Source organism: Ovis aries, chromosome 19 (assembly GCF_016772045.2).
Source record: "Ovis aries strain OAR_USU_Benz2616 breed Rambouillet chromosome 19, ARS-UI_Ramb_v3.0, whole genome shotgun sequence".
Lineage (NCBI taxonomy): Eukaryota > Metazoa > Chordata > Mammalia > Artiodactyla > Bovidae > Ovis > Ovis aries.
Genome location: NC_056072.1, coordinates 50845550 through 50860959, shown reverse-complemented (window position 1 = coordinate 50860959; position 15410 = coordinate 50845550). Strand labels below are relative to the sequence as shown.

General features: G+C 49.7%; 3 protein-coding genes across 5 annotated transcripts in view; all 3 read right to left on the bottom strand.

The window, feature by feature from the left end:
• CCDC71 (coiled-coil domain containing 71) overlaps positions 1 to 2322 on the bottom strand; it is a 55284-nt gene extending 52962 nt beyond the window's left edge. Inside the window, exon 1 of the mRNA XM_060402549.1 lies at positions 2072 to 2322. The gene's annotated coding sequence lies outside the window, so the exon portion shown is untranslated. The remainder of the gene's footprint in view (positions 1 to 2071) is intronic.
• Positions 2323 to 5879: 3557 nt separating this feature from the next.
• C19H3orf62 (chromosome 19 C3orf62 homolog) lies at positions 5880 to 9540 on the bottom strand. The gene is made up of 3 exons (XM_015102430.4): positions 8708 to 9540; positions 7930 to 8021; positions 5880 to 6456 (listed from the first exon to the last, which is right to left on the bottom strand). Exons 1-3 carry the CDS (start codon positions 9115 to 9117, stop codon positions 6191 to 6193), a joined length of 768 nt encoding a protein of 255 aa, XP_014957916.2. The 5' UTR covers positions 9118 to 9540; the 3' UTR covers positions 5880 to 6190.
• Positions 9541 to 10127: 587 nt separating this feature from the next.
• The window catches only part of USP4 (ubiquitin specific peptidase 4), a 40197-nt gene continuing 34914 nt past the window's right edge, over positions 10128 to 15410 (bottom strand). For all 3 annotated transcript variants that reach the window (XM_004018463.6, XM_004018464.6, XM_042236234.2), the window contains 5 exons: positions 15217 to 15335; positions 14738 to 14887; positions 13602 to 13705; positions 11086 to 11174; positions 10128 to 10690 (listed from right to left, as the gene is read on the bottom strand). In XM_004018463.6, coding sequence (XP_004018512.3) covers positions 10532 to 10690; positions 11086 to 11174; positions 13602 to 13705; positions 14738 to 14887; positions 15217 to 15335 — 621 coding nt within the window. In that variant the 3' untranslated portion in view covers positions 10128 to 10531. The remainder of the gene's footprint in view (positions 10691 to 11085; positions 11175 to 13601; positions 13706 to 14737; positions 14888 to 15216; positions 15336 to 15410) is intronic.

Here is a 15410-nt window from a genome sequence, read left to right as displayed (position 1 = left end):
TCCTAACCACTGGACTGCCAGGGAATTCCTGAAAATGGGGCTTCTAGGTGGACCGTAATAGCTCCTGATTTCTATTTATTTTCAGGGGCACGTATCCCACAAAACTTCGGTGGTTTAGTTTGCCTGTGACGCCTCTGGCAGGGCTGCTGGGCAGCCTAAGCTGCTTTCAGTCTCATTTCCGGACCAACAGTCCCTGTGCTCTGTGGCCACGAGCAACGGCAGCAGCCTTCTGTAAGGGCAACAAAATGAGACGCGGGCCCTGCCTCAGGCCACCCTGGACTCGCGCCTTCTGTGCACCCCTCTGCAAGCCTCCACTGCCTTCCCTGCTGGTTTTGCTGGTACCAAGGTGGCAAGGGGAGATGGAACCCAGCCCTTCCCAAACAGGCTACAGGCGGCTGTGCAGCGGTTACTCTGAGGTTTGTAGAGAAGAGCAGTCTGCATTTGGAAATGTTTTATTGCTCTAAGTTGAAAAGTTTAATCATTTTACTTCAAAGCTGAGACCCTGTTGAGAGAACTCCACCAACATTTATGACTGTGGCCTTCTCATTGATGTTTCCCTCCAACTTTAGAATGCCAAGGCAGAACCCTCTATTCCTTAATTCTGCTGTGTTATGAAATCCTGTATTTCTTTAGAAGTATTTTATTTTGTTTAAAAGTCAAAAGGCCAGAGTGACTCAGTGTTACATGAGCTGGGTGTTTTTGTAGAATAAGCAGTACATTTAACACCTAACAAGGCTGGGCTAATTAAATTACACTGCCTGTCTCTAGTAATCATCAGGAAAGGATATTATATTTCTTATTTTATTCCTAAGGGTTTAAAAAAAAACCCCAACTATTATGTTCCTGCCAAATTTGGTGAGCATGACACAGCCCAGCACATCCCTGAAGCACACATTTTTGGTTCTTTGGATGCTGATAGGGATGTATGTAGCTACACAGGGGCGGATGTGGTGGGAGGTCTATTGGCCCAGGGCCCACCTAGGGGCTCCTCCTTCTATACAACCCCAGCTACAGTCTGAGGATGGAAAAGAAGCCACTTGCAGCACCTAATTGTCTTCACAGTCAAGTATCAATTTAAACATCACCTACAGAGAGGTCTCTGAAGGGGCTTGCCCTCCTCGTTGCCCATTCCCTTACCGTGTTTTCATTTCTCTCAGATAGTTCCATCTGAAATGATACTTTAAATCTGTATTTTGCCCACCCTGCATAGTGGAACATAAACTCCAGAAGCAAGAACAGCAGCTGTAAAAAATAAAAGAACAGCATCCACCTCATCCCTACTGTATTCTCAGCATCCAGGAGTGGTGTGTCACTAGGAGACAACTGACAAATATGTACTGAAGGCAGGGACAGCCTGCTTATCAAACAGCTCCTGGCAGCCTGTCCTGAAAGTTGGGTCTCTCCAGTAGCCCTCTGCAACTTCCCCTTTTCATCTCAGATGTTCCAAAGAGCTCCTGACGACAGGTTTCCTATAAGAAACCTGATGCCCATTCCTCTCTCCCAGGCCAGCTCCCACCCAAAGTACCCAGAAAATCACAGCATTTTTGCCCTCAAAAAAGACAGCTGTTTCCTATAAGATATGAGCAGGTTTTAAAATTATTTTTTCATGCCAGGCCTTAGGCCAAAACTCTTCATCGAATCAGGCACTTTCCAGCTGGCCTAGCACAGGAAGTCCTTCCCCAGCAGAGCTGCAATCCATTGTCAGTAGATTTCCTGAGTAAAACTTTGCTCCCTCTATAAATATTTAGCAGGAACCTAAAATATTAATGTTCTCCCACGTACTCCTGGGAGAAAGCAAATTACCAGAGCCTCAGATTGTCTCCGGATGACAGTCTTTTCAATAACGACCCACAAGCAGGTTTGGTGGCCTCCCCGGCTCCCCCTTCTAGTTCACTGGCCTTCTCTGCTGTATCAAACATCTTGTGCCTCGGTTAAGAGGAGGCTCCCTCTGCTAGAGGGTGAGCCCTGGCCCATCATTCAGGAGGAGGGAATCCTTTTCATCAATTTCTTTGATCATTAACAGCTCACGGTTTCTCCTGTGGCAGGATGGTGCTACCTTACCAGCACATACCTGGATGCCAAGGTGAGGGGCACAGGTCCCCCAGGTGGCCTGTCTCCATCCTCCTGGTCTCCTGACCCCCTTGAGAGTCTTCCCTGGGCTTGGAAATGCAGGGTGCAGCAGAATGTTAAGGAGGCAGGGCAGGTGGGCCAAGAGGTGGCTCCCCCACTCCCCTGGTGAGGGGAGCAGGGGGTGGGCAGCCCTGAGACTTAGAGACGAGAAGGTAAGCTTGTGTGCCTGATTATGCTGGCTGGAGCCACACTGAGGCAGACGCTTACTGACCATCAGTGCCCCAGAGCTTACCTGGCAAGAATTCAGGCTCTAGTCTTGATCTCTATGGCTAGACAGCCAGGCCCAGGAATGTAGGGAAACACTGAAATCTGGAAGGGGCTGAGGGCGGGGTCACTGTTTCCAGTCCTTGGCCACCCTTGAATTGTCCTCTTGAAAGAACTGCTGCTCTAATCTCAAGCCTCAGCTGTGGCCTCTGCTCTGCTGGACCTTCACTTGGCATTTACTCATCTCTCCTCCTTCCTGTCCCTTCTCCCATCTTTTCCTCCAGTTCTCAGCCTCTCCTTGTTTCTGCAGACCACCTCCTGCCCTAAGTTTTGTTACAAAGTTTACCAATACACTGACAGAGCTGGTTTCTAGTGATTTTGGCCTCGACCCTGTAGGCAGGATGCAGCCAGAGGACCTGGAAACCCCTCCTTAACAGAACTGGATGGGCCCAGCTTCTCACATGCCTTGTGCTGGAAGTTGAACTTGCAGTTGGCGACTAGCCGGTTCCAAAGCTCCTATTTATTCTTGAAGCTGCCTTGTTTCTATTTTGATTCTGCTAATCCAAACTGCAGTTTGGTGTTTCCACGGAAACAATCCAGTGATTGTTTGGCTTGCCAAGATGAACTGCGGGGGAGAGAACCAAATGACGTAAAACATTTTTAGTTTCTCAAATATCAATGTCTCCCCAAGAAGTCTTTGGTCCCAAGTTTTATTAAAATAAATGTTCTAGGCGAATTAAAAAAAAAAAATCTAGGCTCCTGTTATTCCTCCAGCTCAATCCCTAGAGACTGGCTCCCCAACCCTCTGCTCTGCGCAGATGAGCACATTTCTGCCTGCTGCCCTGAGGCACATGACAGAGGAGGAAGACGTCCCTTGGGCACCTTGGGGAGCCAGGGAGGCAGAGACAAGAGAAGGTGTCGCCAAGGCAATGACCATGTGGCCATCCCAGCTACTCTGGGAGTGGCATGCCGGAGGCTCAGGGCTCACCTGCTTTACCCAACAGCTGTGTTTCTACAGCGAGGAAAAACTCCTCCTTTAAGGAGTCCAGGCTGGATTAGTTCTTTGGTAAATCTGAATTTTCACACAAAGACTTTGCTAAGCTAGAGGTATACTTGTCTATCTAGCCAGGACAATCTAAAGCCCCCCTTCTGCCCCACCCCTAACCCAGGCTCGGCCCTCATTCCCAAGTGCCACAGTCCATGTTGCAGGCAGAAAAAAAGTCCTCTCATTTCAGTCTTGTAGGGTTAGCACTGGATCTCTGCTCCCAGCAGCCACCCCCTCTGCAAAGCCTCTCCAGGGAGAACTAAGTGCTGAGAAACAGCTCTGTGAGGCCTAGAGCTTCTGGCCCTGAGGGTCCAGCACTATCAGGGAAGGGGGAGCCACTAGTGAGGGTCCTGCTGAGCCTCCTGTGCCAGCCCTGGACCTGCTGCAGTTCCCAGAAACTGTGAAGGTCACCTCTGGGCAGGTATCTGGTGAGGGATGCCCACGGCTGGTTGGCGGAGGTGAGGGTTTTAAAAACAACTCTAATTTCTTCTTTCTGCAGATGTGATTCAGGTCCACTGCAGATAAACTGAAAAGCATAGACAAAAAAGACTAAAACCCTCCTTGTCTTCCTCAGTAATAATGTCACAAACTTGGAATCAACCGCATTAAAAAAAATTTGCAAATTTTGGAATAAATTCAGATTTACAGGAAAGGTACAAAAGATAGTAAGTTCAAACATATCCTTCACTTAGCTTCTCTTAAAGTTAACCTCTTGCATAACTGTGGTGTACGTGTCAAAACTAAGAAACTAACATAAACATATTAAGAACTAAACTTGAGCTTGTATTTGATCCGTTTTTCCATGAGCGTCCCCTCTCCATTCCAGGACGCAATCCAGGACACCACACTGCATTTAGTCAGTGTCTCCTCGGTGTCTGCTGCCGTGTGACAGATTTTGAGTTTTTCCTTGCTTTCCTGACATCGACAATCTAGGGTACTGGCCAGGCATCCTGGAGAATACCCTCCACTCTGGGTTTAAAATGAAGCCCCATCTCGTTGCATCCTGTCAGGGGTGGGTGAGGGGCACAGGACAGCACGGGGGGGATGCACCTTTATCACCTGGTTAAGTGGCGTCTGCCAGGCTTGTCCATGTCTCTGCTCTCTTCCCCAGCTCTCTCCCTGGAAAGTGAGTTACTAAGTCCAGCTCACTCTCCAGGGGTAGTGATGGGCAGAGACTGGGGAGGATGGAGATTACGCTTCGCCTCCTCTCTGGGAGACAATCCACATCAATACATATTATTTGGAACTCACTGTTGGGAGACGTGGTGTTCTGAATATCAAGTCGCCCGACATGTCTCCATCCAGACAGCCCCTTCTCTTGAGTGCAGCAGCCAAGAGGCTGTAAGTATTTCTTCTTACCTGCTCCTGTCCCTCTGGCTCAGGGACTAAAAAGTGAACCCCGACGCCACCATCTGCGAGTGTTTATTATCCACTGCAGGAACTGTCAGGTGGCTTGGGAGGAGGTTCTGGTTAGCCACTCTGCCCTTGACCAGGCAGCGGAGGCCTGTTCCTTGAAGTGGCTAGGGGTCAGGCAGGTGCCTGGCTTTGTACCACTAAGAACTAGGTGCAAGGTCTCCACCTGTGGGGCCCAGATTAATCTCTAGACCTGTGGTGGTGATGGGGTGTTGCCAGCCCTGCAGCCTGCCTGGATGCTGGGTCACTAGCCTAAAATACAGCCTCGTGGGATGTCCTCGGGCCCCAGGCCTTCCTTTCCAGCTCTTTGAGTTTTATGTCATAACAAACGGCTCTGCACCAGCCTTGCTGCCCCCATCCTCCCCTATGAGCCAAGGGGGTGAGCAGTTCCCTGACACTCAGCTTCTGGGAGATATCATACCTTACTCAACAGTTTATTAGTTTTCCTGAAAGAACATCATGGTTTTGAGAGATGGGTCCAAATAATCCCTGATGGTGTCCTTTCTCTCAAGTGGTGGGGCTGGAGCCAGCCCTGCTGAGCTGCTGCTACCATGCTGAGCTCAGAGGGCAGTGGCTCAGCCCCTCCCTACCCCCGTCCATCTTATCCCAGTACAGTCACTGTCATGGGAACCACCTGTGGCCTCCTGGGGGTCCAGTCCTGGAATGGGATGGATGAGCTTCAGGTATGAAGTGAATGAGCAGGACCTGTACTCATCCTTTCCTTTCCCCACTCAGCTGAGTGCCCAGATGTCTGATGTGGGTGTATGGTGGGCTGGCCTCACGGGAATGTCCTGCCAGAACAGGAGCTGGATGCTGCCAGCTCCCTGGAAACAAGTAAGAGGCCTCTGATCTGGGCAGGGGCAAGGATGGAGGGACTGAGGCTCTGGCCATGAGGAGGGCATGATGCCCATGCAGGGGACAGGCAGACATGTGTGTGGCTGGGGCCTGGGGCCAAGGTCCTCTTGAGGCCAGTTCCTCCACTGAGCTGGCCTGGGATGGGCTGATCCCAGGGGACCAGGAAGCCCACACTGCTTGTGGAACTTGTACGTTTTCAGGGCCCATGGAAAAGAACTTCAAGAGACACAGCTGAGGCCCACGACCTGCACCTGCCTTGGGTACTGTGTATATTAAACAGCAATCCAAAAAACAGTCAAGATGTTCGGAAAAAAAAAAGTGAAAAAAGAAACATTTTAAAGCAGCAGAGTTAAAAAAACAAACAACAACAACCAAAAAACTGGACTGTCAGCTAAAAAAGGGACACCACTAGAAGTTAAAAGGTCATAGTAATTCAGATTCTGCTAAGCCTTTGAAGTGGCCCCAGATGATTGTGACTAACCTGCACAGACATCCTAACATCAGTCTCCTACTATAAAGAATCAAAGCTGAAGTCAACTGTCCTTACTCAATTTGGTATTTAAAAGAGGTCATCAAATTGTAGTCCTCTTCCAAGTCCAGAACAGTCTCCACGATATTGCGGTCATCGAAAGCCTGCCTGAGGCCGCCAGAGTCTGCGTCCGGGGCCTTCTGAGGGCTCTCATCCACCAGCAAGGCCCAGGCTTCGTCCTTGAAAGGCGAATCTTCGCAGTGGCCACACACACGGTTCAACTCGTTTTCAAATTCTAGTTTACCAGCCAATTCTTCAATAGTTCGGATGCTTGTATGGTCTTAAAAATAAAAACATTCAGCATTAGAAATCCAGTGGGAGAATTCTGAAGGGATTTCAAGCAGAAGTTAAAAACCACAAATGGGTGGCCGTCTCCTGGGAGCGTGCAAAGCCGGTGCTCCTGACCTGGGCTGGCAGGCTGTCACATGGTAACATGGGCTTGCTGACCCCCTTTCTAGCACAGGTATTTACTGAGTCCCAAATAGCCACTGGTCTCCAAGAAGGATGTATCCTCCAAGTGGGAGGATACAGAGATGCATGTGCCTATTCTGGCTCTTGGGGAACTATTCCCTAACTTGAGGACACAAGACACTGTGTGGGGTCTTTTGAATAAGTAAAATGCTGCCTGTTGGGATTTCCCTGTCGGTCCAGTGGTTAAGACTTCATAACCTCCACTGCACAGGGCGTGGGTTCAATCCCTGGTCGGAGAACTAAGATCTAACCTGGTCAGGTGGCACTGGTGATACAGAACCCACCTACCAGTGTGGGAGAGATAAGACATGTGGATTGGATCCCTGGGTCAGGAACATCCCCTGGAGGAGAGCATGGTAATCCACTCCAGGACCCTTGTCTGGAGAAACCCATGGAGAGAGCAGCCTGGTGGGCTATAGTATATGGAGTGGCAAAGAGCTGGACATGACCAAAGCAACTGAGCACAGCACATAGCACAGAGAGCCATGGACCACAGCCAGAAGAGGAGAAAAATGCTTCCCGTAGACGGCAGGGGCCATGGAGGGAGGCAGGCAGAGGCAGTGATGACTTCCGTTCACCTACCGGGACCACGGGAGGAGACTCGGGTCACTAGAGCAAGGGCAGGGGTCTCGCTTTGTGCCCCAGGGCATACACCACCCCTCACCAGACCGCCTCCTTTCCTGCCCCATAACCCGGTGACCCTTCAGAGCCAACAGCTTTGGGCTGCTCCCAAGGCTATGTATCTCTTAATTAGAAGCTGTCTAGCCACTGTGCATTGTGTAGAAATAGGGCACATGAAGTTTACATACAGAATATACAGATGTGTGTGTAGCAAAAAAGTGTCTATGCCAGGATATACCGCACTGTGTTAATAGTGGTTGCCTTTCTGGTGGATGGCAGAATTAAATGGGAGGTTTGGGCTTCTAACTTTTCTTTTAATCTTGTGTAACCACCACCCACCTGAGATGGACTACTCCCCCTCTCTTCATCTCTGCCTATGTCCTGTTTCCTTCACAAATAAACTCATCCACCAACAGTGGCTGCGGTCCTTGGCCTCCGGGAATTCACTCTAACTGTACATTTATGAAATGACTTGATGGACGTGACTCCTCCAGGCTATCAGCTCCATGAAGGCTCTCTGCACGGAGCCTGCTGTGAACCAAACAAATCTACCAAGCCAATGGAAGAGACATAAGTGTTTTTTATGACACTTGCTGACTTGGGGGCTTGGGTGAAGGATCTATCCTTTCAGGGAGAGGATGGAGCAGCCCTCTGAACTCACCAATCATATCAAGCAGATCCTTTGTAACCTCTTGGCTGGAACCACTGAGTGGGATGCTTGTGTCAACTTTCACATCCTTCTCTGTATCATTCCTGCAGCCCCCAGGAGAAAAAAAAAAAAAAAGGGCAGAGGATTAGATCCTCTTTCAAGAAAGTATCGGAGGTGAACTCAGTGTTAGATAAGCTTAAAGACAAACACTAGTCCTTTAAATTGCCATTTATGTTGTGATTCGAAAACTGGGAACCACTAAGTCAGTGAAGTTGACTAAAAGCATCCTAATGCCCATTAATGCCTGTGAATAAGAGCACAGATATTTTTAATACTGAAACAATTAAATGGCTTCTTCAGTCTCTGCCTCCAGGGCAGCCAAGATGGCAGGACCTGGAAATTTCAGCCCACGTGGTCCTCCTTGCTAAGAGATGATGCAAAAGTAAACTTAAATTTTAATTAGCCTTTAAAAGGTTCCTAAGACCAGGCAGTTTGCAACCACGTGGGAGAAGACAAGGTCTAGGGAAGACTTAGAGACCCTAGTGAGTGAAGTCGCTCAGTGGTGCCTGACTCTTTGCGACCCCATGGACTGTAGCCTACCAGGGTCCTCTGTCCATGGGACTTTCCAGGCAAGAATACTGGTGGGTTGCCACTTCTATCTTCAGTAGAGCCCCCAAGGGGAGGGAAAAATCTGTCATGGACCCAGCTTAGGATTTTCAACAATTTTTTTTTACCCCCAGATAGGAGATCCCTCTAATTGTAGCTGTTAAACCCGTGAGATTGGAATCACCTTAGACTGTCTTTTTTCCAGTTCTCCCCGTCTCCTGCTGCTCGCCAAAACTGTCTTTCGGGTGCCAAAATGGAGGAACGCACCAGGATGTTTTCCTTGCTGCTCAGAGGGTTTCTTTTGGGGCAGAGCACCTGGGGCTTTGCATTCACGGGGGCATGGTTTGGTGCAAAAGCCACGTTCTCGTTCTCCAGAGCGCCAGGGATGGGAGAGAATGGAGCCACAGAAGAGCAGGCTACCAGCGGGTGCCTCCGGCAGAGGAGCCGGTGCACGGGGAGGGGGAAGGAGAGCGGGGCGGCGTCGGGCTCCACCCGCGGGCGGCCCGAGCACTCCTGGGAATGGCTGACTCCTTCAAAGGCCCGGTCGATGGCTGCAGTCAGCTCCTTTCTGCATCTCCTCAGTTTCTCAGACATCTTCCCTACAAGCGACAGTGTCTTTATTATGTAATACACTGGAAATGCACAGAACAACGTGAGAATAGCGGTACAGATGAGGTTGTAAACCGACCACGAAGGGGTATTTATCACAGTTTCCTTGAGTTTGAGCCACGCCACAGGTCAGAGCCGAGAAACACTCTCGGGGAGATTTTCTCCTCGCGGAAACAGCTGCGTCCCCACTTCTCCACCGGGGAGGGAAGAACAGGCGATCGATCGAGCCCGGCCCTCCTCCTCGGCTCCTGACCACCCCCACTCCGCTCTCAGGCCCCACCCCGTGGCCGCCCAGGGCGGAGATCCACGGCCGCGTCCTCACCCATCAGCCGGAGAAACCGCACCGCCGACCCCGCCAACGGTCGGTCGTCGCGCGCTCTCATCAGCTGATCGCGCGTGTCCAGGACTAACGAGCCCAACCCCCAAGGCTAGGGTTAAAGGTCAGACAAGGGACGCATGGATGACCTCGTTCTTTGAACCCACGCAGCGTGATAGGGAAGCAGAGGGCCCACGCACGCACGGAGGGGACAGCAACAATGGCCGTAAGCCCCGGGGAAAGGGTGGGGAAATCAGACCACAGGGGTCGTGGCCGAGGCCGAGGGGCGGGGATCTCACTTCTAACCAAAGTCCCCGGCAGAACGGGAGCCCTTTCCAAGCCCAGGAAAGCTCCTATTCCGAAGCCAACCCGGAGAGAGACGGCTGCGGGAGACCTGGCGCCCAGCAGTGTCGTGTCCTGATATTTAAGTGAGACCTAGTACAAGTGCCAGACCATATCCAACAGTCTCAATTCATCAAGGATGCTGGGAACAGAACAGAACTGCCAGGCTCCACAGAAGACTGAAGGGCAGGAAGCCTACCACCAAGCATCATTAGGGAGAAGGAAGCTGGCAATTCAAGGTGACTCAAAGGGAAACAGAAAGGGGCATCAGTGGCTACTTTTTTGGTATTATAAACCTATCTCGGTGCACAGTAAGGGAAAAGGGGACGACATCAAGTTTACTTGAGGTTGATTTACTGTGGGTAGACCACTGGGAGGACCAGTAACCAGCACCAGAATCCGAAATCCAGGAGGGCAGGGCGGCCCCCCACTCCATGACAGTGTGTTCCTCTCCACTCTTTGGAATCCGCCACTCTCCACTGTGTGCTCCCCACCGCCAACCCCAACTCTGGAGCTCTACCTGTTTTACAGAAAATTTTTACCACCTGTACAAAAAAAAATAATTCAGCCTCTTGACATAACCCTTCTGAGCAAACAGGGTCTTTTTTTTTTTTTTTTTCTTCTGCTCATAAAAGGAAATTTCCTCATCTGGTTTTTAGACGGCACACTAGCAGTCTTCAGTGTCAAAGGTGTTCTCCTGGGGGGTGGCACTGGTGCTGTGGTGCAGGGGCACTGGGCAGGTCAGTTGGTGTCCATGCTGTAAGTCTCGTCATCCCCCGTGCCCTGCTGTGAGCTGCTTGGTCTTGCACTGCCATCAGAAGAGCCAGGAAAACTGAGTGACGGTGTCTTATGAAACTCATCGTCTCGACGCTGGTAAAACAGCACATAAGCTGCTTTCGTCTAAAACACACGAGGCACAACATCCATTCACAGGTTGGAACGATCACCCATTCCCCGCAAGCTTTGGTCTCTATTCAAAACACACCACCCTCAGGGATCCGCTGTCCTGCGCATCCACACACTGAAGTGATGGTGAAAGCCGTACCACCTAAGGCTGGCTCATGCTGACCATGCCCAGGGTGCCGGGAAAGGTAGGAGCCCTGTGACAGACTCGGGAGAGTCAAGTGTCTCATTTTAGGAAGGGTCCCGGAAGGAACGATAGTCAATTCTTTCTCTACCGCACTTAGTTCCCACTGTCCCAGCAGGATGACTCAATAACCAACTAGCCTGGGGGACTCTTCCCAGCTCTAATCCCTAAAGGTAAGAGTTGGAACCAGGTATGAGGGCCTACTCACCACTATCTGATCCTCACAGGCCAGGGACACATTGCTATCATCAAAGTAATACCACTTCCCGTTCAGTTTGTTCTTCGCGTACGCAGTGTCTGCCAAGGGAAGAGAATATGCTAGCTGGTCATCAAGAGAGGTGATCTGGCTAGCTCAGTAGGCTGGCACTCAACAACTCCAAAACATGACACATATCCAGAGTCTGAAATTAAAGGTAATTTACAGCTTGTGTCCTAACAACCAAAAGAGAACTCATCCGTAAAAAAAAGTAAGATCTTCCCTTCTCAAAAAGGCACTTAAAAGGGTAAAAATGGAGCTGCTGGGGACTAAGCCTTTATACTGTAACTTTGGGGAAAACAGCCATGAGCACTAATTCAGAGTTAGGGGACCCATAAAAGGAGCTGATACTTTTTAAGATTTAAGCAAAACAATAGCTGTCAAAAACATGCCAAGTCAAACACCCCTACTGTATCCAGGACTGACAGTCTACTATTGTCTCTCACTGCCTCTGGAGCCTGTGGGGTTATCCCAGTGAGAGACACACTGGGGGCTTGGGTTGGCAGAGTTGGGATGTGAACAAGAAAACTTAAATTTATCTGTCTTTGAAACTCTTGAGTCAAGAATCTGTGGCTCAGTAACAATTCCTCACACCCGTCCAAGTATTTTCCAGAGTGAACACTTCCGGTTTTGATTTTACACTTTCTGAGCAAGATGTGTTCACAACAGTCTCAGCAGTGATACCCGATTCCTGCTTCACTCAGACTCTCGGAAACGACTCAGTCTGATGGAGATCCGGTTTCTGGTCTCGACCTGCTGTGTGGCTCTGGCAGGCTGTTTAACTATTCTTCACTGCAGTGTTTACTGCACCAAGCGGTGGTGAAGGACACAGGACAAAGTGACAGAGAAGGTGCCAAGGGGCTGACCCTGCTGTCCATGCTTGGCGGAACAGCAACAAAGATGGCTCTCAATCACGGTGTTCCAATTGTGGACCCAGTGTGGGTCTGCACACAACCAGCCTAACCTGGATAAGGAAACTGAAGCATAAGGAAGCTAAGTAACCTGCCCAAGCAGTACGTCTGTATGCTAAAATAATTAAAAATGAATACAGGGGTCCAGTATGAATGAATACAGATATCAAAATTAATTTGCAGAGAAAGAAAAGTTAGAGAAGAGTAAGTGCTATAGGATGTGGTATGATCACAGGTATTGCAAGTAGCCACTCTAGAAGAGTCCCAGTTTTTAGACAGGCACAATTTTTCTTTCCCACCTGTTTCTACAGCTAGTTGGTAGTCCTGTGACCAAGTTATAGCCAATGAGACGTATGTAGAGCAATTGAGCGGGATTTCTGGGAAGTCTACTTAAAAAGGAAGGTCAGGCCCTTTTTTCCCCTTCTTCCGATGGCCTGGAATGTAGACCTGAGGGCTGGAAATGAGCAGCCATCCAAAGGCAGGAGGTGATATGGTAAGAATAGAGAGGCAGGAGAACAGACTTGGGCCAACAGAAAAAGCTTACCAGTACAGGAGAGAAGACTGGGGTTTGGGGCAGTTCATAATCCACCGTGAGGGTAAATGGAGCTGACCCCCCCACGGTGCCATCTCTTGGGGTCCTGACACTGGGTGTAGTGGCAGCTGTCATGGCGCAGATGCAACAGAGGAGACATGAGGAGACCCAGCTCCTCACTTCAGCGTCACTACCACCTTCCGTAAACAAGTAACCAGACAGACTAGTGAAAGTAGAAATGCCAAGTAAACCTACACGTCACAGAAATCCCGGAAAATAAAGCAGAACAAAGGAAAAAAAAAGTAAAACGAACATTTTGGTCTCTCTCTTTCTAGGTTGTCCCCTCTCCTATCACAGTTTGCCTTTTGTTTCAATGTACACAGCTGTGATACTACTTTCTGTAATGATGCAATTTTGTGTGGCTGTTTCCCCTGAACACATTCATGGGCATTTTCCCATGGTATTAATAATTTTATTTCGCAATGGCTGTGTGCCATCAAGCAGATGGACAGCAGTGCCAGCTGCTGATCACCAATGTTGCTACTATTTTCCATTAGTGAAATGAAGTCACTCAGTTGTGTCCAACTCTTTGAGACCCCATGGACTATATAGCCCACCAGGCTCCTCCATCCATGGAATTTTCTAGGCAAGAGTACTGGAGTGGGTTACCATTTCCTTCTCCAGGGGATGTTCCCAACCCAGGGAGCGAACCCAGGTCTCCCGCATTGTGGGCAGATGCTTTACAGTCTGAGCCACTGGTATAAATGGGTAAATATCTTTGTACATGAAGCTTTTCCCCAAAGTCCAGTAATTTCGAAGGATAGATTTACTGGAAGTGGATTTTTGGATTAAAGGATATGAACCACCACCCTACCAAAACAACTGAGGGGCAGCCTGCAACTTGAGGCCTGTAGAGCTGTATAAGTTAAGTCCTTAGGGCAGTGGCTGGCACAGGGAAGGCTGGTGACAGATGAGTGCCCAAGGGCGTTTCAATATCTCAGAGGGGAGCAGATGCCAGTACTCACAGTGGCCAACCCCCATGGCTCCATAGTGATTGGACACGGCGATGAGGTCGTATACATATGGCCTCGCTGACGGGTCACAGACAAACTCCGACATGTTCAGACCTCTAAGCACAGAAAACAAAAAGAACCCTTCAATACCTTAAACTGTGAGAAGTCAGAGCAATCTAGCCACCCCTTTCATGCAACAGGCTAGAACACAGGAGGCCCTCAGGGACTAACTGCAGAAAGAACAGATGAAGAGTCCAGACAGAAGGCGCCCTGGGGTCTTGCTCTGACCACTGACATGTTAGGCTGGAGAAGGGAAGCCTCCTGGGGAACTCCAACCCCTGACAAGATGGCAAGGAAGGGCTCTGGGCACAGACGTGAGGGCTGTTACAACTTTGTAGAAATGGCTATTACTGTCAGAATCACAGTTAGTGCCATAAAAATGTAAGCTAAATACTAAAACAGACCCCTCAAAGCACTTTTTCCCCTAATGTTTTATTTCTAAAATTTTAAATATACAGAAAAAAAAGTTTGACAACAAATACCTTTATTTGTTGACTTACTGCCATCTAGGTCCTCCCACTGATATGTCTACACTGCATCTATCTATCTATCTACCTGTACACCTGCCCCTGAAGAAAGCATTTTTAAATCTGCATGTTATGGGGAACTCCTACCTTGCTGACCGACTGTGTCATTTACACTCTGTATCCTGGGACTTGAGAGGACCCAAGAAGCCAGGCAGTCCCAGCCCCTGCCCCAAGGACAGGACTGCGGTGGAGTTGCACCACCAAGGGCGGCCCCCAACAATCCAACTCTGCCCAGCAGATTACTCTCTGCGTCCTGTGCTCCTGCATTAATGCGGTGCAGCACGTCTGTGTGCTGTCCTACTGAGTCTGGGCTCCCAGGAACCAAGGACAGGTAAGAAGACCAGGTTAGTCAAGCTGCATAGGGACTCAAGAGGGGATGTGGTTCTATCTTCCCTAAACAAGGAGGGGAAATGAGCCTAAAATCCTAACTGCCCAGAGCCCAGCAACACACATCTTAATGCAGAAAAGCCTTTGGTGGCAAAACACTCTGCCTGTCAGTGCCCAGATGGTCTGCCTCGTTTTTAATTTTCCCCAAAATATCACTGCAGCCCAGGGACCCACCTGACTGGGAACTCCACGACTGTATCAAGCTTATCCCTCCAGTATCTATTGTAGGAGAAACGTTTGAGGTGGACCACCAGGATCTTTGGCAAGGACCACAGGTCAAACTTCTTTGTGGCCTGCTGGTGCTTCTTACAGTTGGGACAGTACCTGAAACAAAAACCTCTGCTGAGTGGGGAGGCAGGGAGCCAGGGCCACCCGGGCACACAAGCATGGAGACAACCCTGTAACATCCTGTTCTGCAACCATCAGACTGCTTCAGGGCAGCGAGGTCTCTAAGCCACCTTCCCACACAGGGTGGCCTTATGAGGCTGGAAAGCACAATTCACACAGAAATATGTGTTTCATGTCAGCCATGTACAAAAGCGACAGATCCAAATAAAAAGGTCTGTGTTACATACATGGCCCCACCATGTACGTAATGATCTCAGAGCCCCAGGGTGCCTGCGTGCCCTTGCTCAGAGTGGGGAGCTGCCTACCAGGGGTCATGTTCCCCAAGGGTCTCCATGGTAGTGAAGAGCTCGATGCAGTCCCTCAGAGCCACCGCCGTCTTCTTTTTCTTCTGAGGTTGCAACATGCTGACGTGCTTCTCATACGTCTGTAAGGAACAAAGTGCTGAGTCGGCTGAGGAAACAAAACCTGACCAGGCTGAGCCACCACCTCATGAGCTCTT